Genomic DNA, 27,723 nt, shown 5'->3' with positions numbered 1-27,723 from the left:
TGGGAAAACTAAACAGATACATGGAAAAAAATGAAACTGTACCACCTGCTTCACCTCACATACAAGAATAAACTTAAAACGGATCAAAGACCTAAATGTAAGACTCGAAACCATAAAACTTCTAGAAGAAAATATAGGCACTAAACTCTCTGATATTGCTATTGGCAATTTTCTTCTGAAATATCTTCTTGAATAAGGGAAACAAAAGAATAAAATGGGACTACAGCAAACTAAAAATCTTTTTCCAGAAAAGAAAACCATTAACAAAACAAAACAAAAAAAAACCTACTGAATGGGAGCAGATATTTCCTATGATATATCTGGCATGATGTTAATATCCAAAAATCTATAAAGAACTCTTACAACTTAACAACAACAAAAAAACAAACAATCCAACTAAAAAATGGGCAGAGGACCTAAATAGACATTTCTCCAAAGAAGTCATAGAGAAGGCTAATAGACACATGAAAAGATGCTCAAGATCACTAATCGTCAGAGAAATGCAAATTAAAACCCCAATGTGTTTTTGCCTCACACCTGAAGGCTGGCTATCATCAATTAATCAAAAAACATTGAGTGTTGGCGAGGATGTGGAGAAAAAGGAACCCAAGTACACTGTTGGTGGGATTGAAAATTAGTACAGTCACTATGGAAAATAGTTTGGAAATTCTTCGAAAAATTAAAAATGGAATTATCTTTTGACTAGGAAATTGCACTTCTGTGTATTTATCCAAAGAAAACCAAAACACCAGTTTGTAAAGATCTATGCACCCTTATGTTCACAGCAGCACTATTTACAATAGCCAAGATATAGAAGCAACCTAAGTGTCCATCAATAAATGATTAAAGAAGTTATGGTACATATATACAATGGAATATTACTCAGCCATTAAAAAATGAAATCTTATAATTTGCAATGACATGGATGGACCTAGAGGGTATCGTGCTGAGTGAAATAAGTCAGACAGAGAAAGATAAATGCTATATGATTTCTCTTATATGCAATATCTAAGGAACAAAAGAAATGAACAAACTAAATGAAGACAAGACTCACAGATACAGAGAAAAAAACTGGTAATTGCCAGTGAGTTTGAGAGTTTGGAGGTGACTGAATGAAAAAGGTGAAGGGATGAAGAAGTACAAATTAGTAGCTACAGAACAGCCACAGGGATGTAGAGTACAGAACAGGGAATATAGACAGTATTTTTGTAATAGCTGTGTGTACTGCCAGATGTGTGCTAGAGTAATTGGAGGAATTGCTTTACAAATTATATAAATGTCTAACCATTGTACTTTACACCTAAAACTAATATAAATAAAATTAAATTTTAAAAAGTTAGTATGTAGATCAAAGCTTCTTAAAAAAAATAAAAGACACTGTTGAAGTCATGTACATTTGTTAAAATTATAGCTGCCCTTTTCTTAGACATGTTTTATGCTTCTGTTTAAATTTTTAAATTTTTTTACTTGGTTAGTCATTGATTTGCATAGAAGCATTTAGAGTTGTAGATTGATGCAGTAATACAACTGTTCAATTTCCAGCTTGCTGTCAAAAAAAAAAAAAAGGGAAACCCCTGCACACCTATTATAAGGTCTATGATAAAAAGTTACTAACAATAGCAAGCACTTGTCAAAATGCAGAGCAACTGGAACTCTCATACATTGCTGAGAATTCATGGTGGAACCATCTCGGGAAACGATTTAGAAGTTTCCTATAATGTTAGACATACATTTTTCATATAAGCCAGAAATGCTACTCTTGAGTTTTTACCCTAGAGAAATGAAAACTTATGTCACACAAAAACTTGCACATGAATTTTTATAGCCATTTTACTCATAATTGCCAAAAGCTGAGAAAAACAAATATCCTTCAACGAGGGAATAAACAAACTGGTACATCTATAGGATGAAATACTGTTCAGTGATTTAAAAAAACAAACTATTAATACATGTAATATCTTGGATGAATATCAAGGGCATTATAATGAGTGACAGAAGCCAGTCACAAAACTTTATACCATATGATTCAAATTATGTAACATTCTTGAAGTCAAAACTGTAGTTATAGAGAAGCAATCAGTGGTTGCCAGGGGTCCTGGTAGGGAAGGTGTGATTATAAAGTATGAGAGAGTTTTTTTTGGCATGATGAAGCTAGTTTCTATTCTGATTGTGGTGGTCATGAGTCTATACTGCTATTAAAATTCATACAATCTACACCTTTAAAAGTCCATTTTAATGTTTAATGATTTAACTAAAATTTATAAAACCAGAAAGTATGAGTTACATAAAATTTTATAATATGATATTATCTCAGCTTTATTTGTTTAAAAAGATGCATAATAACAAGTATAGGAGCTAACTATCCAAATGAGAACTCTCAATATCTACATTATGGTGATGCTCTTTTTCTGTTTGAATTTTTCTACACTAATAGATTATACTTAAACTTAGGAAAGTAAAATTTATTTTAATTAAAAACTTTTACCATTCACTCTAATTGTATAATACACAGGACTTCAAAGCATCACATTTTGTTTCCATGATACTCCTTCTGAAGTTGTGTATGTGAAATATTTTATTTGTATATTAAAGTCAAATTTATTGCTCTTCAAAATGTAAAATATTTAATGGTAGGAAAATTAAAAGCAGTTTTCAGTGTTTTTAACATTATGATATTTAAATGATATTATTGAAAGGTTCCAAAGCAAATTTTAAGCTACATTTTAAAATGCAGTTCAGAAGTTTGGAAAGATTCGATAATCTATAACATATTTAACCATATAATTTTTTTGTCCTTTTTTCTGATTAAAAAAAAAATTCTGTATACATCAGACAAGTATTTGAAAGAAGAAATGAACTTGAAAAAGACATCTGTACTGAATCTTTGATGGGTAAGACCTTTAATAAAAAAGGTAATGGTATCCAAGGTACCCAAAGTATTCAAAGTATTCAAAGTATAACAGAAAACAGTGTTATAGCTGGCAACAGCTTTCAGTAAATAAATAAAAATAAGAAAGCTCTGGGCATTCCTAGTTAATGTGTTATAAAACTGCACTTTGTTGATATAATATAAAGTACCAAGTCACTTGACTGTAATAAAGGCTTAATTTTAATAAGCATACAAATAAATGTGAGGATCTTTTTAAAATGTTGATTCTCATTCAGTGCATCTGGCTGAAGCCCATGATCCTGAATTTCTAACAAGCTCTCAAGTGATATGTATGCTGCTAGCCTAGAGATAGATTATAGTTTGAGAAACCAGGCTCTGAAGGTTAGTGAAAAAAATGGCATGGTTATTACTCAATTCTGTAAGAGAAAAATTGTACATAGTAAGTACTATAAGGCAGCCATGTAATATTCTTCCTAAAAATGGTGCAAAAAGAAGCATGACAAACTAACAGAGCAATCACCTCCAGCCAAGATGTTCAGCTGAGTTGGTGGCCAAAGTACAATTTCAATATGCATAAGAAATTGCATAAGAAATTATGGAAGTAGGAAGCATAAATAACACACAGATGACTGTGAAGGAACAAAAGTAATTAATAGTTTAAAGTTCTCACTATGTTCCCTTTTCACTGTATCCTAAAGATGACTCTAGGCTTGGCCTACTCATTTTCTTACCTCTCCCTCTGACAGTGGGCTAATTCTGCTGAACTAAGTCTGAAATGCAAAATTTGAAAGGATGATACAGAGAAAGACAAGAGGCATGTGGCGTTAAAAAGTTTTATATGCAGTTTTCCTTCTAGACAGCCTATAGAATAAAAAGTGCAAGAGCAACTTCACATCTGAAGGAAATGGAGAGGAAAGAAAAAGAATTTTTAAAGAAGTATTGCATAGTACCGAGCATGTGGCAGTTACTAACATTTTTCCTAACAAACTGAGGTCTACCAACTGTATGTCAGAAAGCCTATATACAGACCTACCTCTGACTCAAAATACTGTCACTTCAGTTATTCTCTCCTGTGAAATTACAATTTCAATGGAATGATTCTCATGAAGCATGGGCACTTGAATAAACAATTTAAAATGATTCTTCTGGCATTAACCGTTTGAAGATACATGGTTCTCAGTAGGAAAAAAAAATTGTATTTTCCCTCTCTGTCTTCTCTTAAATCTGAAGTACAGAGTTAATAATATTCAACGAGGTGCTACACTAAGTTGAAATTAAAAGCTGGTGGTTACTAGCAAGATGACAGTATAGGAGACCCCTAGCCCTCAATTCCCCATAGAAATACTCATTTGGCAACCATCTATGAACAAAAGTGCCACTATGGGAATATCAAACCCAGGTAGAAAGTTGCAACACCCCAGTGGAGCCCAAGGCCAAGGAAAAACCCTTTGAGAAGGCATGCCCAAGCCCTGGTAGCAGGCCTGCTGAATACAGACTTGGCTACAAACACAGGAACAGCTCCATCACCCTATGGACATGGCTCCAGCCCCACTCATCTATGGCCATACTACTAGTACTGTGGATCTGGCAGGAACCACACCATCTATGACCCCAGTAACAGCCCCACTGACTGCAGACCCAACTTTGGCCCTAGACACAACCCCATGACCAGCTCCAAAAGCTCAACCATGATCCCATAGGCAGTCTCATACACCCAGGAAACTAGGAGGAGACACACAATCTGCATCCTAGGTAATAAGCCAGCCAGCTGGGGACCCAGCAGTAGCCTCATCCACCTGAGGACTCGGCACAAGCTACAGCTGTTGGTGCCCCCAGTAACAGGCCAGCCAACCATGGAAACACTGTGAAGCTGGAAACAGCCCCATGACCCTGCTCAACTGCAGTCCTGAAGGCAAGCCCACACATCCGGGTACCTGACAGGAATAGGTCTTTACCTGCTAAAAACAATCTGTTAAAAATGGAAGCAGTTCCTGTTCCTTCAAATACACAGACACCAATTCTAGGTTACAAAGATCACAAAGAATAAAGCAAACATACCACCACCAAAGGAAACTAATAAGGTTCCAGTAACCAACCCTTTACCTGGAAAAACTGTCCTTCAAGGATGAAAGAGATAAAGATTTTCCTAAACAAAAGCTGACAGAGTTTATCATACTCAATCCAAGTTGAAATGAAAAAAATGATAAACATGAAAGCCTATGAAAGTATAACTCACTGCTAAAGAAAATATAAAGACATGTAAGTCACTTTTAACACTAGTGATATAGGCAAAAGTAGTAAGAACAACTATAACCACTGAAATTTTTTAATGGAAACACAAAATAGAAAAAAGTAAAATCCGGCATCAATTCATAAAGTATGTGAGGGAAGATGTAGAGTGTGTACTTTATGGGTGCAGTTGAAGTTGTATTAGCTTTAAACGGACTTATAACCATAAAATATTTGATGCTTTGCTTCAAGTGGTAACTAGAAAAAAAAAAGTATAACAAAAAATAAAGGCAAGCAAAAAAGAGAAACAAGAGAACTACAAAACAGAAAATAAAATGTCAACAGTCCTTTTCTGTCAATAATTACTTTAAATGTAAGTGGACTAAACTCAACCAAAAGACATACAGTTGCTGAAAGGATTATAAATAAGACGCAACTTGTACACTGTCTACAAGAGATTCACTTTAGATTTAAGGACACACACAGGCTAAAAGTGAAAGGGGCGGAGTAAAATATTCCATGCAAACGGTAATCAAAAAAGAACAAGAGCCACTATATCAGTCAAAATAATTTTTAAGTTAAAAACTGTCACAAGACAGACATCATTATATAATGATAAAAATTAATTCACCAGGAAGGTATAACAATTATAAATAAATATGCATGCGACATCAAATATAAACCTAGAAATACATAAACATTTATTAATATAAAGAGCAAACATCAATGGGCAGAAAACCTGAACAGATACTTCTCCAAAGATGAAATACAAATGGCTTACAGACATATGAAAAGATGCTCAAGGTCGCTAATCATCAGAAAAATACAAATTAAAACCACAACGAGATATCACCTCATACCTGTCAGAATAGCTATCATCAGTAAATCAAAAACAGTAAGTGCTGGCGAGGATATGGAGAAAAGGGAACCCTTATACACTGTTGGTGGGATTGCAAATTGGTGCAGCCACTATGAGAAACAGTATGGAGGTTTCTCAAAAAATTAAAAATGGATATACCTTTTCACCCAGCAATTGTACTTCTGGGAATTTATCCAAAGAAAACCAAAACAATAATCAGTAAAGATCTATGCATCCCAATATTGATAGCAGCACAATTTACAAAAGCTAAGATATGGAAGCAACCTAAATGCCCATCAACAGCAATTGGATAAAGAAATTATGGTTCATATATACAGTGGAATATTACTCGGCAATTAAAAAAAAATGAAATCCTACCATTCGCAACAACATAGATGGACCTAGAGAGGTTATTCTGCTGAATGAAATAAGTCAGACAGAGAAAGATAAATACCATATGATTTCACTTATATGTAGAATCTAAGGAACAAAAAGAACAAACTAATCAAAAACAAACTCACAAATATAGTGGACAATTTGGTGATGGACAGAGGGGAGAGGGGTTGGAGGGCTGGGAGAATGGGGTGAAGGGTTAAAGAAGTACAAATTAGTAGCTGATAGTTGGTCACGGGGAAAGGGAGCACAGCATAGGGAATGCAGTTAGCAATAATATGATGGCTAAGTGTAGGACCAGAGGAGGGAGGGAGCAATTGGGGGAATCATTTTATGAGCTATATAGGTGTCTAATCAATGTACTGTATAGTTGAAACTAATTTAAATAATTTTTTTAAAAAGCAAACATTGACAGATCTGAAAAGAGTAATAGACAGCAAATCAATGATAGTAAGATAATTCAATACTCAAATCTCTATAATGAGATTATCTAGACAAAAAGATCAGTAAGGAAACAAAACTGAACAACACTGTAAACCAAATGGAAACTTAAGACATACAAAGAACATTCCAACTAACAGCAACAGAACATTCATTCTTCTCAAGTGCACATGGAACATTCTCCAAAGTAAATTACATGCCGAGTCACAAAATAAGTCTTAACAAATTAAAGATTAGTGTCATTCCAAGTATCTTTTCTGATTACAATGGACTGAAACTAGAAATGAATAATAAGAGAAAATGGGAAAATTCACAAATACATGGGAATTTAAAGAAACACTCAAACGACTATTGGGTCAATGAAGAAATCAAAAAGGAAATTAGGAAATATCTCAAAACAAATGAAAATGAAAACATACTGAAACTATGGGAGGTAGCAAAAACAGTAATAAGAGGAAAGTTTCTAGCAATACATTTATTTTGAAAAGTCTCAAATAAACATAACTTTACACCACAAAGAATTAGGAAAGAACAAGCTAGTCCCAGTTGGCAGAAGGAAAGAAATAATAAATATCAGTGTAGAAATAGAGACTAGGAAAACAATTTTTAAAAATCAATGAAAGAATTGGTTTTTAGAAAAGATAAACCAATGCATATAGGACCAACTGATCTGCAATAAGAGTGCCGAGGACACACAATGGAGAAAAGATAGTATCTTCCATAAATGCTGGTGTGAAAATTGGTTATCCACATACAAACGAATGAAACTGGACCCTTATCTTACTTCATATAAAAAATCTCAAAATGAAGGGTTCCAGACAAGATGGTGGAGTATATAAACACTGTGCTTGCCTCCTTTCAAGACTACATTAAAATTACAACTGCAGCTATATTCACAATAGCCAAGATATGGAAGCAAATCATAAAGGAAGAGAAAGTAAGGAATAAAATTACAAAATAGCCAGAAAATAATTAATGAAATGGCAATAAGTACATACCTATCAAGAATTACTTTAAATGTAAATAGACTAAATTCTCCAATCAAATGATATAAAATGGCTGGATGGATAATAAAGTAAATATATGCTGCCTACAAGAGTCTCACTTCAGATGTAATGACACACAGAGACAGAAAGTAAAGGGGCTGGAAAAATATATTCCATGAAAAGGAAAACCAAGAGAAAGCTAGGGTAACTATACTTATGTCAGACAAAACAGATTTTAAGATAAAGACTGTAGTAAGACACAAACAAGGTTATTATATAATGATAAAGGGGTCAAACAAGATATAACATTTGTATATTATATCCTATATATTACTGTTTATTAATATTATTTAACATATTTTACATTATATTAGTATTTACCCAACCACAGAGCACCTAAATATATAAAGTAAATATTAACAGACCTAAAAGGGAGAAACAGCAATACAAAATTAGTAGGGGACTTTAATACCTGACTTCCATCAATGAATAAATCATCCAGACAGAAAATCAATAAGGAAACATTGGATTTAAATGACATGTTAGGCTACATGCACTTAACAGACACATACAGAATACTCCACTCAAAAACAACAGAATACAAATTCTTCTCAAGCATACATGGAACATTCTCCAGGACAGATCATATGTTAGGCTATAAAACAGTCAATAAATTTAAGAAGACTGAATCATATCTAGCATCCCCAAAAGAAGTACCTTCCAAAAAAAAGAAAAAGTCCAGGACTGATAGGATCACTGATGAATTCTCCCAAACATTTAAAAAAGAATTAATACCAATATTTCTCAAACTATCCCTAAAAAAAGAGAGCAGAGACACTTCTAAACTCATTATATGATGCCAGAATTATCCTGATACCAAAACTAGATAAAGATACCTAACAAAAAAGAAAATTACAGGGTAAAATCACTGATAAACATAGATGAAAAAATCCTCAACAAAATATGAGCGAAACTGAGTGACGTCAGAAACATAGCTGAGTAAAAGACGTCCCCAGATCTCTCCCCTTGAAACAACAATAAGCTGAACTCAACAAAAAATACTCAACAAAAAAACACCCACTGCACACTTCCATGTCTGAGAGTTGGATCTGCACATAAGAGCTACCACAGGTCAGAACACCAGGTGTGGAGTGGTGGACTGAGGGAAACACAGAAGCTGCCTCTTATAGCCAGAGCTCCCTATAAAAAGAGGGAGTGAAGGGAGAAGGTGCGGTGAGTTCCCTGGACAGCTGTGCCTGGGAGAGCTGTGAGCTCCCTGCGGCCGGCAGCAGTGCCCGCTCATCAGGCAGAAGACTGAGAAATGGGGATGGCAGAAAATCGGAGATGGCAGAGAAACAACAGTAGATTTTTACCAGCCACAGTTGCAAAACCTAGGCTGAGCCAAACCCCCTAACCTCCAACCCAGAGGGCCCCTCCCCCCATACCCTCTGAGAACGATCACTGCGGAGCTTCAGGCAAATCTGAGCAAACACTACTGAAACTGTCGCTAACACTGACAGGGACTGAAACCAAGGGTAGCGAGCCTGAACAAATATCTACAAGAAAAGAAAGGCATTTTATAAAGGCATTATTAAGGCTTTATATAAACCAGGGATCCAAGAGGCTTAGACGCCACCTACTGGAAACCAAAAGAAAAGCGCCTTCTTTGCAGCAGGCTAACGAGAGACCTTTATATAGTAAATCTTCTTTCTGGAAGAAAAGCAGAATACATTTTCATTAATGCCCAGGTAGAATAACAGTCGATTAAACGCCATGAACAACCAAGGAGACAAGGCATCTCAGAAAGAAAGAGAAAAATCTCTAGAAAATAAGCTTGCAGACACAGAAATCTGCAACTTAAATTACAGAGAATTCAGGATGGCACTTCTGAAAAAACTCAGTGAGTTCTGAAATGAGTCATATCAACAATTTCAAGCACTGAAAAAACAACTAGATGAGCAGAGCAAGGAGACTGAAACCCTCAAAAAGAACCAAATAGAAGTTCTGGAGATTGAACATACACACACACACACACACACACATGCGCTCGCTCGCGCTCTCTCTCTTTCTCTCTCTCTCTCTCTCTCTCTGCAAGAGTTGAAAAATGAAATAGCAAGCTTGGGAAATAGAGCTGACCAAATGGAGGACAGGATCAGTGATATCGAAGACAGAAATCTAGAAATAAATCAGAAGGAAGAAGAGAAAACCAAAGAATGAAAAATAATGAAAGAGAAATTCAGGAACTAGCTGATATCATCAGGAAAGGAAGCATGAGATTATGGGCATTACTGAAGGCGAGGAAAAGAAGCAGGGACTAGAAAGCATTTTCAGACAAACAGTCGATGAGAATTTCCTAAATCTAAGAAATGAGCCGGAATTCAAGAAGTCAACAGAACACCCAATTATCAACCCAGAAGGGCCTTCACCAAGACACTTTGTATTAAAATGATCAAAAATCAACGACAAAGAATTCTCAGGGCAGCCAGAGAGAAGAAAATGGTAACTTATAAAGGAAAACCCATTAGATTATCTGCAGACTTCTCAGTGCAGACTTTACAAGCCAGAAAGGAATGGAATCAAATATTTAAACTATTAAGTGAAAGGAACTACCAGCCTAGAATAATGTATCCAGCTAAGCTCTCCTTTAGATATGAAGGAGAAATTAAGACCTTTCCAGATGTACAAAAATTGAGGGAACTCTCCATGACGAGGCCTGCACTACAGGAAATACTGAAAGGGGTCAGCTCACCTAACAAAATCAATAAGGAAATGACACCCTTAAATGACACATTAGACCAACTGGACATAATTGACATTGACAGAGCCTTCCATCTCCAAATAGCTGCTTATACATTCTTCTCTAGTGCACATGGAACATTCTTAAGAATCAGCCACATACTGGGACACGGAGATAGCCTCAACAGATATCAGAGGGTTGAAATCATACCAACCGTATTCTCTGATCGTAATGCTTTGAAACTAGAGATCAAAAAGAAATCAGGAAGAACCACAAATACATGGAGATTAAACAGCACGCTACTGAAGAATAACTGGGTCAGAGAAGAAATAGAAAGAGAGATCGAGATACATAGAAACGAATGATAATGATAGTACAACATATCAAAACTTTTGGGACACAGCAAAAGCAGTCATAAGAGGAAAGTTTGTATCGTTACAGGCCCATCTCCAAAAACAAGAATGAGCCCAAATGAACAAGCTAATGCTTCATATTAAAAAACCAGAACAGGAAGAACAAGTGAGGCCTAAAGTCAGCAGAAGAGAAGAAATAATCAACCTTAAAGCAGAAATAAATGAAATCGAAAACAATAACAATACATACATACATACATACATACATACATACATACATACAACAAAGAGCTGGTTCTTTGAGAAGGTTAGTAAAATTGACAAACCCCTGGCTAGACTCACTAAAGAAAAAGAGACAGGACACAAATAAACAAAATCAGGGATGTAAGAGGGGAGATTATGACTGACATCGCAGAAATACAAAGGATCATACAAGAATACTATGAAAAAGTACGTAACACCAAATTTAATAACCTAGAAGAAATGGACCAGTACTTAGAAAAATACAACCTTCCTAGACTGAATCAAGAAGAACTGGAAAATCTAAATACACCGATCGGCATTATGGAAATTGAAACAATCATCAAAAACCTACAAACAGTAAAAGTCCAGGACCAGATATGGCTTCACCGGTGAATTCTACCAAACATTCAAAGATGATTTAATACCCGTTCTCCTCAAACACTTTCAAAAAATCGAAGAGAAGGCAACTTCCCGACTCATTTTATAAGGCCAATATTACTGTGATACCAAAACCTGGTAATGATAACAGAAAAAAAGAAAACTACGGATCAATATGTCTCATGAACACAGATGCAAAAATTCTAAATAAGATACTAGCAAACCGAACACAGCAACATATTAAAAAGATTATACACCACGATCAAATGGGCTTCACCCCAGGGTCAAAGGGGTGGTTCAACGTACGCGAATTGATTAATGTGATACACCATATAAACAAATTTAAAAATAAGAATCATATGATCATATCAATAGATGCAGAAAAAACCTTCAACAAGAAAACGGCATCCATTTATGATCAAAATGCTTAACAAAAATCGGTACAGAAGGAAAGTAACTTTACATAACAAAGGCCACATATGACAAACCCTCAGCCAACATTATACTTAATGGTGAAAAACTAAAAAACTTCCCTCCAAGATCAGGAACAAGGCAAGGCTGTCCACTATCAGCACTGTTATTCAATATAACATTGGAGGTCCTAGCTAGTGTAGTCAGACAAGGGAAAGATATAAAAGACATCCAAATAGTAAACAAAGAAGTAAGACTGTCACTATTTGCGGATGACATGATTGTCCATATAGAAAACCCTAAAGACTCCATAAGAACACTACTAGAAACAATAAGCAAATACAGTAAAGTTTCCAAATATAAAACCTAAGCTCAAAAATCCATAGCGTTCCTATACTCTAATAATGAAGTGTCAGAACAAGAAGTGGAAAAAATAATTCCTTTTGCAATTGCAACAAAAAGAATAAAACACCTAGGAATAAATTTAAGAAAACATGTGAAGGACCTATGTAATGAAAACTACAAGACCCTATTAAAAGAAATCGAAGAAGATACAAAGAAATGGAAAGATATTCCGTGTCCTTGGATTGGAAGAATCTACATAGTTAAATCTACATAGTTAAATGATCAAAAGCATTATAGAGATTTAATGCAATCCCCATCAAAATCCCATTGGCCTCTCCTAACGAAATAGAACAAGAAACCATCAGATTTGTATGGAAGCACATAAGAACCCGAGAAAAAACAGGCTGGAGGCATCACTCTGCTCGACTTCAAATTATACTATAAAGCGATGTAATCAAAACAGCATGGTATTGGCAGCAAAACAGACACATGGACCAGTGGAACAGAATCAAGAGTCCAGAAGTAAACCCATATTTATATGGGCAAATGGTTTTTGGCAGAAAAGTAAAAAACATGCAGTAGAGAAAGGAAAAGCCTCTTCAATAAATGGTGCTAGAAAAACTGGAAAGCCACCTGCAAAAGAATGAGAGTAGACTTCTATCACCACACACCACAATTAACTCAAAATGGATAAAGGACCTGAATATAAGATCTGAAACAATTAAATGGATAGAAGAAAATGTAGGAACCAAACTGAAAGATCTCGGACTTAAAGTGGATTTTATGAATTAGACTTCAAAAACAAGGGAAGTAAAAGCTAAAATAAATTAATGGGACTACATCAAACTAAACAACTTCTACTCGACAAAAGAAATCAACATGGTAAAGAGTCAGTCATCTGCATGGGAAAATATATTTGCAAGCAATGCCTCTAATAAGGGTCTAATATCCAAAATATACCAAGAATTCATACAACTCAATAACAACAAAAAACAAATGATCCAATTAAAAATTGGGCAGAGGACCGAACAGACACTTCTCCCTAAAGGACATCCACATGGCCTACAAATATTTGAAAAGATGCTCAACATCGCTAGGGAAATGCAAATCAAAACCACAGTGAGATACCATCTCACCCCTGTTACAAGAGCTATAATCAACAAGACAAGTAATAAATGCTGGGGAGGATGCGAAGAGAAAGGAACCCTCATACACTGCTGGTGGACTGCAAATTGGTACAGCCACTATGGAAAACAGTATGGAGGTTCCTCAAAAAACTAAGAATTGATCTACCATATGATCCAGCAATCTCTCTACTGGGTATTTACTCCAAAGACTTGAAAACCCATATTCAAAATGATATTTGCACACCAATGTTCATAGCAGCATTATTCACAGTGGCCAAGACATGGAAGCAACTATCCTACAATAGATGATTGGATAAAGAAGCTGTGGTACATATATACAATGGCATATTACTCAGCCATAAGAAGAGATGAAATACCGACATTTGTGACAACATGGATAGACCTCAAGATAATCATGCTAAGCGAAATAAACCAGACAGAAAAAGTTGAAAATCACATATCACTTATGTATGGGATATATACCTAAAAGCAACAAATGAATAGGACAGAGACTCATGGACATGCACTATAGACTACTGGTTATCAGAGGGTAGTGGGTAGGGAGGATGGGGGTGGTAGGTGGGGTAAAGGGGTTCAATATAGAGGGGTAGAGAGAGGTTGAAGTGGGTAAAGGGGATCAAATATATGGTAGCTGAAGGAAACTGGACTTTAAGTGGTAAATGCACAATAGAATATATAGATGTCAAATTATAATGTATACCTGAAAATTATATAATTGTATTAACCAATGTTACCCCAATAAACTTAATTAAAAAAAAAAAGAAAGGAAGAAGTAAAACTGTCACTATTTCCAGATAACATATATGGACAATACTAAAGACTCCATAAAAAAACTATTAGAACTAATAAACCAATTCGGTGAAGTTGCAGGACATAAAATCAATGTACAAAAATCTGTCACATTTCTATACACTAATATCAAACTTTTGAAGAGAAATTAAAAATCCTATTTACAACTGCACCAAAAAGGATAAAATACCTAAAATAAACCATGCTCATGGATTCAAAGAATTAATATTGTTAAAATGTCTGTACTGCTCAGAGCAACCTACAGATTCAATGCAAACCCTATGAAAATTCCAATGGCATTTTTCACACAAAAAGAACAAACAATCCTGATATTTGTATAGAAATATAAAAGACCCTGAATAGCTAAAGCAATCTTGAGAAAGATAAAAAGAAAGTTGGAGGCATCACACCTCCTGATTTCAAAGTATATTACAAAGCTCTGATAATCTAAACAGTATGGTATGGCATAAAAACAGACACAAAGATCAATGGAACAGAATAGAGAGCCCAGAAATAAACCCAAGCATACATGGTCATTTAATTTACAACATTTAATTTACAACAAAGGAGGCAAGAATATACAATGGAGAAAGACAGTCCCTTCAATAAATGGTGTTGGAAAAATTTAACAGTCAAATGCAGGAATGAAACTGGACTACTACCTTACACCATACACAAAAACTCAACATGGATTAAAGATCTGAATGTAAGACCTGAGACCACAGAATTCCTATAAGAAAATAATAGGTACTGTGGATTTTTTAAAAATCAAATTATATAACAAATCATTGTTTATTATACAATGACACTATATCTATACTCAAAATAATCCAGTATACATCAATATTTCCAAACAAAGGATTCATCACAATATCCCCTACCCACAGGCAAACAATGGTCAGAAAAATTAGAAAATTTTAAATGGAATATTTCATCATAGGAGAATTTCTCCCCCAAAATAATAAATGAACATGAAGCTATGACTCGAGTCTCTAAGTGGCTCATTTGTTAGTGAAGTAAGGAAAGCCATTTACTGATGGTGAGTTAATTAAATCTAGTTTGATTGTAGCAGCTAAAAAAACGTGTGCAGCAAAAATAAACGTGTGCGAGACTATTGGTCATTTGGCATGTAGTGCTCAAAAAATGAAGACATTGGGAGTGATATGAATAGCTGACTTAAAAGCAAGGCAAAAAAAAAAAAAAAGGAACATGATTTCAAGTGGTTTTCTTTGGTTGACAGATGTGATGGATATTACTGTTTTTTATTTGAGGAGTCAATGCCACCTTTGGAGTAACTATTAACAATCTGTATTAAACAACTTCAAGAAAGTATATATTCAAAGAAATTGAGAAAACACTAACTCCATAGACCTCAAGTGAAATTTGCTAGGAGGTGTTACAATTGATGATGATAATATACGGGAGAAGAAAAAGACAAATTTACAAAGCTTGTAAAAATATAAGGTGTTTAAATCTCGTGGTTATTCATTGTATTTATTATTCAGTCAGCAAGTACCTTACAAAAAAGATATGAATCTATCATGTGTTACTGAATCTATCATGTGTCAAAGGTAAACTTCATTCACTGTTGTCAGCTTACCCATCCTCAGTTTCATGAATTTTTGTCAAAAACAGAAGCTGAATATCCTGATTTGCCCTCCCATGCAGATCAAATACAGCAGCGGTAAAATTTTACTGTGACTTTTTTAGCTCTGTGCTGAGACTGAAATCTTTCTGAATAAGAAGACCATGTTGATCACTACTATCCAAATGAATGGCTTTGAAAGTTAGCTTTTGCTGCAAACTTGATAATGTTTAATGAATTCAACCTAAAATTACAAGGCAAAAGAGTTATATGTGAAATTTGACTGAAATAAAGCCATTTTGATGTTAATTAACGTTGTTTGAATCAAAAGTAATGTCATTTTGCTGTCAAGAGTTAAAAACAAGAAATGAGATACATAATTCCATAGAATTTGAAGTAGATTTATTTTCTGATCTCAAACTAAGTTTCAGCTAGGTAAAAAACTGTCTTAGTTTTAGCACTTTAAATTCCAAACCTTGGAAAACCAATCTCAGTCCCAGAAAACTGAAACAACTGGTCTCAATTCCAGCAGCATTTTTCAGACCTAGATACAAATGCAAAGGAAACTGATATTTCACATTCCATCAGCTGTGCAATTGAGGAGCTTCCACTTAACCTGCAACTGGAAGTGATTAATCTGCAATATAATGACATGATAAAAGGCAAACATCAAGCGAAGAATCTAAGAGAATTCCATAAAATAAGATGCTGCTCATAGACTGATCTCAGTATTTGTACTTATCTGTTAGAAAGGGCATGTTCAAAGGTGAAATATATAAAATCTTATAAGATATCAGCACTAACATGAATATTTGAAGATGAGTTTGATGAGAGAGAATACTTTGAACCCCAATTAATCCCATTAGTAGACTGTGTCAAAAAAATAAATTGTACTCAATTTTATTATCGTAGTTTGAATTTTGTCAATAAAAATTTTGTAGGATTTTTCCCTCTTGTTATTTAAGTACTTATATAGTATACTACTTAAATTACTAGCACTTAGCCTCTTAGCCCACAAAGCCTAAAATATTTACTTTCTGGCCCTTCACATAGTGTGGGCCCCTCATCTAAACTAAAACAAACACAGTTAAGGGATAGGGACTGTCACAGCTGACAAGAAACTAAATGAAATAGTAACACGGGCTTTTATGAGAAAAATAAACAAGTGGTATATATTTAAAATACCAGTCAGAAGCAATCACTTCATTACAACAATGTCTTTAGATGTCCATCTAGATCATAGATCTTAACATATTTGCTATGGAAGTTGATTTTCCTTTATATGATAAAATTGTCATGGATTCCAGGAAGATTGACAGTGACTAACATGGTGAAACTTGGTGTCTATTAAAAAAGTTTGAAAAGTTGTTTAGCTCAAAAATGTCAAGATTATAGAAATAATGATTACTATTTAAAAATATACAAAGTACCCCGGGCTGTTTTTATGTTCTGTGGAAGACTCTTAAAAACATAAAGTAGTATAGCTCATTTTGTTTTAGTATTATTTAGTCATAAGAATAATCTATTGAATATCGGGAAGACAAAATGTTGAATCAGTTTGACAGAGACTGTTCATTTTGTACTCCTAGAAATCTTCCAGAAGAGCAGATTCATCTTACTGTAGGATTTAAACTTTTATCTATCTAAATGTAAGAGCCAAGCCATTATTTTAAGAATTCCAGATGTCCTATGAAAGCATTACAATCCACATTTCACAGCATAGGCTCCATATCATATTAAGAATATTATGTAATTATTTAACTAAATAGCTAAAGATAACATCCCCGTGCATACAAATATGTCTTAAAACAGCAAGTAATTTAGAGTTAATGAGACAAATAACATGTATTCTTATAGAAATATAATCATTGTCAAGGCATTTCTTGGTGCTAGGACTATGAGGATGATTCAGATGCTATTGATAAACTTTAGAAAACATCATATACTTGTGAAGGTAGACTAAATAAATATAGAAAATAAGTTAACATAAGCATAGTGTCTAGTGGAATATACATGCATGCACAAAGTGCTATAGAAGAAATGAAACATAAGTAATACTTATAAATACAAGCAGTTACTTGTTTCAAGGATGAGAATATGTACATTAATGTCTACCTAATATCCATCAATAATGAGAAATCAATTGTAGCGGTAATGACTTCTTTTCTCTCAGCCTAATGGCATATAAACTTAAATAAGGATGCCTCTTAAAAGAATCATTTTGATTTACTAAGTCAGGGTCAGCTGGTACATCACTTCTATGAGGGCAAACAACCCACTAATCAAATACAGTTTTCTTTCCCATTGAACAACAGCAGCAGAAAAGTCCTCATAAAACTTGTCAATGGTTCCCTAGGTAGCCACCACTAAACAGCCAGAATCGACCCTTAGATGATGAAACTTACTTGCTTTGCAAGTTTTTAGGCATCATTTTAAGAATAGAAGGAACAATATAGGCATAGTCTGTTTACTTGATTTAAGTGCAGATATTAGCTATAACGTGTATATATAAGAATAATTAATACTTTCATATTATTTTGAAATTTGGTTACTGCTTTCTCTAGAATTTTCAGTATTTTAATTTGTTTTAGTCATGATTATTTTAAGTATTTTTTAAGTAAGGATGTTAAAAGGTTCTGTTAACAATTTTAAGGTCCTTTATTATATTTTAACGTAAGTAATGTTGTAATTTTTTATTTTAGAAGGAGAAATGAAAGAAGACTGCATAGGACAGGTAAAATACTTTCTCTTACTGTTTATTAGACATTTAAATTCCAAAAGAAAAGCATACTGTATGTGACTATTTTGAACTCAGGAAAAGCTGCCTGATGGTATACATTAAGTAGAAACATCTTTCTAGAAAACTGTTCAGGTTTTAATTATTACTAAAAGTTATTTTTGAAAAATAAAATTGTGCATATGGATTATGTACAAGTGAAATTATGTATCTAGAATTTGCCACAAAATAATCCAGCAGGGAGAATGGAAGAGAGATATAGATTAATTAAAGTCACCATGAGTCGATAATTGATAAAATGAGTAATAGGTAATATAGCAGTTTACATATACCATCGTACTTTGGTATACATTTGAAATTATCCAAAACTGAAAATTTAAAAATAAAATGTTTACAATAATGACAAAGTTATCCAGTTCATTTTTATTACATATATATGTAATTTTTATAAGTAATGCATGTAGGGTCTCTTTCCATATTCTGCCACTGACATTACATCTATCTAAGTTCATTTTTAGAGGAAATATCAATGCCCTATTATACCAATTTCAGAAAGGTTAGGCATAAGTCAGAGAAAGCCTCTTCATTTTATTAAAAGCACACAGTAGGTTATATTAACTGATTCATTATGAGACTTGAGTTCAAATGCTAATTTCACAATTTCCAGCATTATAACTTCGGAAAAATCATTTCATCTCTGTAAGCCTCAACCTCTTCATCTGCAAGAGATAATTCCACATACCCTATAAGGTTTTTATGAAGCTCAATTGTGACCATGTTATGTGGTAGGACTTTGTTAATTATATGGAGCTATACTAATACTAGTGATTATCAACATCATTGTTTTAATCTACTTCTTTATGGACATATCTATATATAAAACTTTTTAATTCTTAATTTGTTTGGAGGGAAATACTCCATACTACCATTAAATGTCCATGCATAATCACCTGCATTTAATTTGTTAGAGCTTAAAGAAACTTAGCCATAAAATATATAGAATTTTAAATAGCTTATTTTTAGAACACTTGTTAAAGGAAAAAAATTGCATCCTGTCAAAACTTTACATATCCGATCAAGAAATTGACTCTCCCCGTCTCGAAAAAAAAAAAAAAATAATAAATTGTCTTCCCAAGGATCTTTCAGAATAAGAGAAACATTGGTTATAGAATGGTTATCATAAATTAGCTATAAGTTTTTCAGTTCAGATATTAATATAGCTTAAATTCATATTAGCACTAATTCATATATACTTTATGTCTAGCCATCTGATTTCTTTAGAAATTGTTGTTCAGCACAGATAAAATACAGATTGTAACACCTATCGTCATTACTTGCAAAGGTTTTTCTCATTCAAAATTTTCATATGCTATACTTTAAAGTAGAGTTCTGTGTGTCTTTGGATAATTTACTCTTGATATAGTAACTATTTTTCAACATATTTCTCTATCGGCTATTTATCAACTTTAAGCGTTTGAATCTATTCAATAAGACATATTAAACAAAATAATGCTAATATTTATCAAGTGCTTATTATATGGCTGACACTGATTTCAGTACTTTAAATGTTTTAATTCAGTTAATTCTCACGATCCCATAATGTCGATACTATACTGTTAGCCTCTTTTGATAGACAATAGACACTGAGATTAAGTACCTTCCCCACAGTCACATGGCTCATAAGATGCACAGGTGGAATTCAAACTCAAACGGTCTGGCTCTAGACCAAAGTTTCTCAGCCTCAGAACTATTGACATTTTGGGCCAAGTAATTCTCTGTTTTTGGCGTCAGGCGGGGGCTGTCTTGTGCATTGCAGGATGTTTGGCAGCATCCCTGGCCTCTACCTACTAGATGCCAGCAGCTCCCCCACCTCAGTCGTGACAATCAAATAATGTCTCCAGACATTGTCAAATGTCTCCTTCTGGGAGAGGGAAATCAGGAATGGTTAAAATGCTAATGTTTATGTTATGTATATTTCACCACAATTTTTAAAATAATTAAAAGAAATGAAAACACTAGAGGTCTAGCTAGCTCTAGGGAAGATTTTAAAAGGGGTTTATTGTGCTAATGGCAAAAGCTGAGAGAAAGAATTTGAGTTCTGTATTAAACTTCTTAGATAAATTTTAAAGAGGCTAACTTGGGATTGCATGTTGGAATGAGTTTCTAGATATGGAGCATACCTCTTGTACCCTACCACTGACTTGGGCCACAGACAAGTACATAATAAGTCATGTAGTTAGATATTGATACTGTCTTGCCTATACTACTCATTGGCATGCTGTCTGAAAGAGATCTTAGACTTAGAAATGTTAAGAAACTCATTCTTTTAATGTGTAATTATGATAAACATAGCGATGTGCTGTTTATATTGTTCTTTCTGTCCTTACCATCATCTAGGAAAGAGTACTACAAATAGACTAGAAAGTGTATGTGTGTATATACATTTATGTTCATATATGTATCCCCAGTATTTACATATTAACAATTCTCCACATCAAAAAAGAACTGAAGCATAACTATGTACTTTCCAAGAGTGATTTAAAAAGTAACAATTTTTGTATCCATTGATACTTCTATCATAAAGTTTATTACTTTACATCTTCGAGTGTTTGTTGACATAGATAAGCGATAAACTATCTCATACTTATGTCTTTCCTCCAAAGGATGATTTTAAAGATATATATTTTTAAATATATCAACATATTCGCCAAAGATGAGAGATAAACCATTAGGTAACAACAAAAGTGTCAACACAGTGACCATTCTTCATAGCTATGAACCAATTTATATTAGTATTTATGATCTATCTACTTTCTGAAAGATTTGGGGCAGTTCACAAGATTATTTTATATTTAATATCAAAAATAAAATTGCTCAAAGCAAAAATCAATTAAAAGTTGCAAAATGAGAGATGTTGTTGAGTATCTGAGTACTTTATACAAAACTGAGCTTAGCTCTGAATTTGGGTAGGCTAAGGCAAAAAAGAGAAATAGGTTTATTTTGGGAGGCATAATGTTATCACAGAACGAATGCAGGATTTATAGGCAAACTATCTCAGTCCCAGTTTTCTGCCACTGCTTCCTCACTTGTCACACACTTCTTTATCCTATTTCCTTATGTGTAAAATGGGAATAATTATATTTAATAACCACTGAATTGTTATATCAAATTATATAAGGTGAAACCATTTTGTAAACTCCAAAATACTGTTGTTATTATTAATTTTTTAAAATATGCTAATAGTAAATTCATCTGGGTAGAAACATTTTTAGCACTGGATTCACATTCAAGCATGCTTACGTTAGAAAACTGAAAAACTAGACATGTCTTCAAAATAGAGTTTTGAGAAAAGACAAATTGTATTCACAAAGATGTTTTTTATTATTAATCTTTCATAAAAGCTGAGAGAATTATATTAAATCGTATTTCAGTAAAGGCATTTCTATGGAAAGGTGAAATGACATATTCTAAGTACATTCCTTTCTGATGGTTTACTTAACACAGAGGAAGTTGGAAAGTTAGATAGTTAGCTAAACTATCAACTTGTCTCTTGTTAAGTACCAGAAACCTTAAGCCAACCTTTGGCAAGTGCTAGATTTTAGTCAATTTGACGTTTCATTTTCTAGAAAGAACATCAGGCTTTACTAAAATCCTGGAATACTGATTTAAAAGAAATCCTTATATGATACCAAATACGCAAGAAGTAGGATTAACATTCAATGATGAAACATATAATTGGGCAACTTGCTCAGGAAAGCATTTCCTATCACACAGGGGTGGGCTACTGGCATGCCTATAAACAAGACCCTCAAATGACAGGAACAGGCAATCACAGGAGATAACCCATAAAGCGGCCTGTGGAACACATGTTATTTTTTAGAACATAAAAAAAGCTGTAGTAGAAAAGGTACTCCACAGGGAAATAAGAATTAAATTCTAATCCCAGCGCTGTCACTAAATGAGTGACTGGACAAAACACTTAACCCATGTTCACCTTAGTTTCCTCATCTGTAATATGAAAGGAATTTAGAAAACGTTAAGGATTCTTCTCTCTCTAAAATAGTATGCTTCTGGGATTTAATTATTGTTGAACCAAATCAGAGACTTTATGAGAGACCATAAGTAACACAGGGCAAACCTGACATAAAATAACATGATCATTTAGTATATTTAAAATAAAAAAAAAAGATATCTGTACTAAGTTAGCCACAGATCAAAATTCAGTTTGTAGCAAAGCAAACCTTAACTTGTCTACAGAATTTGCTTCCGAAAGTCTGTGTATGTTTTTTAAAAAGTGACCTGGTTACCCAACATTAGGTAACAATAGGGTGTGGCTCAGAAAATACACTTAACTATATGCAGAACTCAAATGAGGGACTGGGGAAAATCCTTTTGTTGTAAATTATTACATGAATTAACATGTAGCCATTCAGTCAAAATGAGCACAACTTCAGCACTTAATAAAATGAAGATCAGCCTCCTTTGAAACCACAACTTCCTATTACCAAACAAAATCACCTCTTCCCAAACTAGGTAAGAAACAAAGCAAAACTACCAATTCTATACTTTTTATTCAAAGGACTAATATTTCATAAGCTTTGGTCCAATAATTCTATTGCTACCAAGGAAATAATCCTAAAAACATAAAAACTTCATGCCTAAGAATGTCTATCATAAGGTTATTTATAAAAAAGAAAAAACTGAGAATATAAATTCAATTAAAAAAAGGAATAATTAAGGGGCACTACATAGTATTTAATGGAATCGAATTTAGCCATTAAAAACAGACTGTGGGAGCACTGAAAAGTTAAAGTGAAGCCAAAAAACCCAAAAACCAAAAATAAAGAGACTTGTATATATAATATGACTTCAGCTGTTTTAAAAAATAAATAAAATATATACATGGAAAAAAAGAAACTGGAAGCAAATACATGTTAAACTAGTTTTATATGACTCATGGGTCTATAAATTTTTGTACTTTTCTTTTTCCCAATTTTATTTAATGAATATACTTTATTTTTAATAATGATTAAATAATTGAGTATACAAATATATCATTTCATTAGTCATCAAAATATTCTTCTAAGGCAGAGTTCAAGCCAAGATTATTTAGCATGCAAGATTATTTAGCATGGAAACACACTGAAGTAAGTCTTTTTTAAAAATACGATGGATTTTAAAGGAAATTCTTCAAAGGAATAGATTGTTTTGAAGTCCTGGAAGATCCTTGAGAAATTAATTCTATGATTCCTACTTTTTAAAATGTAATTCCTAATGTAAGAGAGAGGTATTAAGCCTAGATAGAAGACACTAAAGAACATCAAGAATATGACTGAAACAGATAATACTTCCTGAGTATGCACGATCTAGCCTTCCACCAATAAATATATCCAGATATTAGGAAAATAATTTTCCTAGGCTCTCTGCCAGTCAGAGAACAAGACCAAAAGGTAAATTCACACTTCTTGATGACCATTCTAGTGGTCTCGAAAATAAATTTTGATATAGTAGCTTATAAACCAAGAGATGGAGCTTATGCTTTTTAAAAATAAATACCAGTGCTTATATAAATCATGTTTTGTTTTTAAATTGAAAGCTAAAAGCTAAAACCCCTGAACTTGCCAGCACACACACGAGCCCCAAGCAATATTGAATTACTCATTCTTTTTGCTAGTTTTTCTGTGCACGCGTGTGTCTGTGTGTGTTCATCAAGATCCACAAGCACATGCTAACATATGTTTCCCTTACTTGCCAGTGCCACACCTGTTTTCTTTGAGATATGTCTATTTAAAATACTATAATGCAATGTCTTTCTGAAAGACTTCTCTTAGTAAAAAAAAAAAAAAAAAAAAAACAACTAAAGATATAACTTAAGGAATAACTTTAAAACAATTTTTTTAGGAGAAAAGTCTCCAATTATGACATGTCAGTTTAAGTACTAACCATCATCCCCAGTCTCTTTACCTTTTCCATTTACTATTTCATCTCTAAGCAGGTTATTTCCAAACCTTCAAAAATGTCCCCTCTGTATAATCTTTCAAATAATATCATTCGCCTTTAGCCTTACATTGAAATATTCTTCAATTTCAGAATCCCATCATAAAATCCTTGTTGGGATTTCTTAAAAAATAAGAAATGAGAAATGGATGTTCTTGTTAGTATCTCTTTGCAGATTCATAAAGTTTTATCCAGAGCTTATAAAACCATGATCTTTTCTATAAACATTACCTCAGTAAAACACCAAAATTAAGAAATACATGCTATATAGGACCTTTAGAACAGATAGTATTATAAAATCAAATAGGTGGAATCACAAATTATGACCCAGTTCGCAACTTTTCATGGTAGGAGCCTTTGGATGCTTCCAAATTTCAAATAACATCCTGTCTTGTCTTTTTATGCTTGACATATTATTTTTCTTCACTGAGAATACCAGTGAATACCATATCAAAATTTTACGTGTAAGATACAGTTCTCTTGTTTACATATATAGAATGCATTTTAAACTATTTTATTTTGCTTCACTGTATTTAAATTAAAAATATTAAAGATATAAAATTAAGTCAAATATTTTTACTCTCTGCTTAAACATGATTTTAATTATTGTTATTTGTTTACTTTCAGGAAATTGGAGATAGCGGTTCTCTCAGAATGGTTCACTTTGGTTTGATGTAAATAATGAGAAATTTATGTTTTACTTAAAAAAAGAAACCTGCATTTTTCACATGTAAACTCTTTCATGGCTTGATACTAAAATCTCTCTGTATGAATTTAAAAAAGAAAATGAATTAGTTATGAATTAGTTGAGTTTTAAATTCAAAATGTTTTCGAAGGATTTAAATAAACTAAGTTTTATTAGTTTCAAAAACATGCAGCATAATGGCAAAATAATCCTAAGTTCTTAACTTATGTAATTCAATAATGTAAAATTTGGAAGGTTCTTAAATTGCTTTAAAGTAGAATAAACTTGCTTATTTCCAGTATTTTAAACATTTCTTCTTGTGATCTTGTTTACATTATTAATTTGCATTATGAATAAATTATTAAGCAAAAATTTCAGCCCATTATTGGGAGACAATTTTCTACAGATCTCCTTAATTACTCCTGTAAGGCAATGACTCCCCCTTGGAACAAGATACTATCTCCCGCTGGAGCAAAGGAGAGACATGCTTACTGCCTGTTATAAAAGGTCCAAGTTCCCTAAGCTCAGAGTTCCTATCCTTTCCTCAGCCCACTGACTGTGAAGATATCATCTAGCCCTCTTTACATCACTTTCTGGGAATGGGGCTCAAGGAAATCAAAGCTCCTCCTCCGCAACAAAAACAGTTGATACTCTAGGTACTATTACTGTAAGTAATAAACTGCCCTTTATTTCTGACCCAGGAGTCTCATGTCTTATATCAGCATGAAACTCTTGTTTGATAACCTGTTAGCCTGCAACTAGGGTAAAAATCCTAGATCCTTCAAAGTTCTTGATACCCATTCATTAGTAGATGATACCTATTCATTAGTAGATGGCATATATTTTACAATCATAAATGCCTACAATAATAAACATCTTTTTCAAATATTGTATATGAGGTAAATTATATATTTAAATCTTATAGTTAAAAGTTCATTAGATTGAAGGCTTTTACACTTCAGGTTATTTCCCCTACCTCCTATTCATCTGTACCTCTACAAGATGTATGTCAAAGAAAGGAGTAAAACTCAATTTTTCATTGTGCTACTGCTGTGGCAAAGTTTTAATAATGCATAATACATGAACCATATTAAAAAGAGATGTAGAGTTACCAGCAAATTTTTATTTTACTATTCTCACCCTTATTTATTATATTAATCAAGTTAACTAATTTGTAAAGAAAAAAATGTATTGAGAAAGAGCTGATTTTTGTCAAGAGGGCAATATTTTCTCCATATTTTCTAGTAAATAGTCATTATTCAAAAATACAAACCACATTTCCTGATCTACCATACCCTTTTGTTTATTTGACCACTGTCTTCTACAACTAGGTAAGAAACTAATATAGAAGTTGAGTACTATTTCTAAGTCCTTTTATCTATGCTAAAAAGTAAAAACTTAAATATTAAGATAAAATATAAATATAAATAAAACTATTTTGTTCTATGTAATGATAAGTCTAGGTGACAAATAAATAAAACTTAGTTCTTAAGTAAATTGCCCATTTTTCCCAATTCACATGCCTCAGGAAAAACTAACTCAAATATATAGAAGACCAAGTTTAGATAACAGTAAAAATATGTCGTCCATATTTGACAATGTTCATGATTTATAAATGTTGTTTTCCAAATGTTGTGAATCTAGAGGTGTTTATTAATTAAATGTTCCAATAAATTGATATTCCTGCTGTACTACAGACTGGAAGGATTATGAGCCTCCATAGCCTGAAAGTGAGAATACAGGCATTGATAAAACCAGGTAGCATCTAAGCTAGCACTGACAAGTTCACAGTTTCTCCTTCACTAATAGGTCCAGAAGCCTTTTCAACTATTATCCAAAATTCTGGGATCCCCCGAATAATTCCATGATATATCACATTAGCTATGACACTGTACCTAATTACTAGAATAAACTGTTTGGAATACCTATATCTAAATGGTTTTGGTTCATTAAAAAGTCAAATAACCAAAACTGATGTTATACTTGAGCTGTCCTGCTCTGTCTTGCCTGGAATTATCCCTTTGTCCAACGTCACTGTACAGTAACATCATCTATAGGTTCTGCAACTTTAAGCAAAATGGTATATAACGAAACCAGTTTTACCATAGGCTGACTGATATGAGTTCCTATGACATCCTATCAATATAACAAAACAGCGTTGAACAACCTATGTATACTTTCCACCCATTACTCACTTAGTAGTCATCAGTTACCAGATTATCGAAGTATCAAAGAGCTTGTGTTCAAGTAACCCTTATTTTACTTAATAATGGCCCCAAAGCTCAAGAGTAGTGATGCTGGCAATTCAGATATGCCAAAGAGAAGCCAGATAAGTGCAAAGTACATTATTTAAGTGAAAAGGTGAGTTCTTAACAAAGAAAGAAAAAAAAATCATATGCTAAAGTTGCTAAGATCAAGAATAAATCTTCTATCCATGAAACTGTAAAGAAACTGATGCTAATTTTACTGTCATACCTCAAACTGTAAAAGTTAGTGTGTAATAAGTATTTAGTTAAG

General features: G+C 33.3%; 1 protein-coding gene across 10 annotated transcripts in view; it reads left to right on the top strand.

Moving 5' to 3' along the window:
• LOC107519877 (WD repeat containing planar cell polarity effector) overlaps positions 1-26,897 on the top strand; it is a 298,814-nt gene extending 271,917 nt beyond the window's left edge. For 3 of the 10 annotated variants that reach the window (XM_036225121.1, XM_036225118.1, XM_036225122.1), the window contains one exon: positions 2,833-5,877. In XM_036225121.1, coding sequence (XP_036081014.1) covers positions 2,833-2,998 — 166 coding nt within the window. In that variant the 3' untranslated portion in view covers positions 2,999-5,877. Of the gene's footprint in view, positions 1-2,832; positions 5,878-18,489; positions 18,522-25,148 lie in introns of those variants that run through there. The other 7 variants (XM_036225119.1, XM_036225125.1, XM_036225120.1 and 4 more) reach the window with 4 other exon arrangements.
• Positions 26,898-27,723: the final 826 nt, after the last annotated feature.

This window comes from Rousettus aegyptiacus, unplaced genomic scaffold, assembly GCF_014176215.1.
Source record: "Rousettus aegyptiacus isolate mRouAeg1 unplaced genomic scaffold, mRouAeg1.p scaffold_m13_p_7, whole genome shotgun sequence".
Taxonomy (NCBI): Eukaryota; Metazoa; Chordata; class Mammalia; order Chiroptera; family Pteropodidae; genus Rousettus; species Rousettus aegyptiacus.
This window is presented reverse-complemented; position numbering and strand designations above follow the sequence as displayed.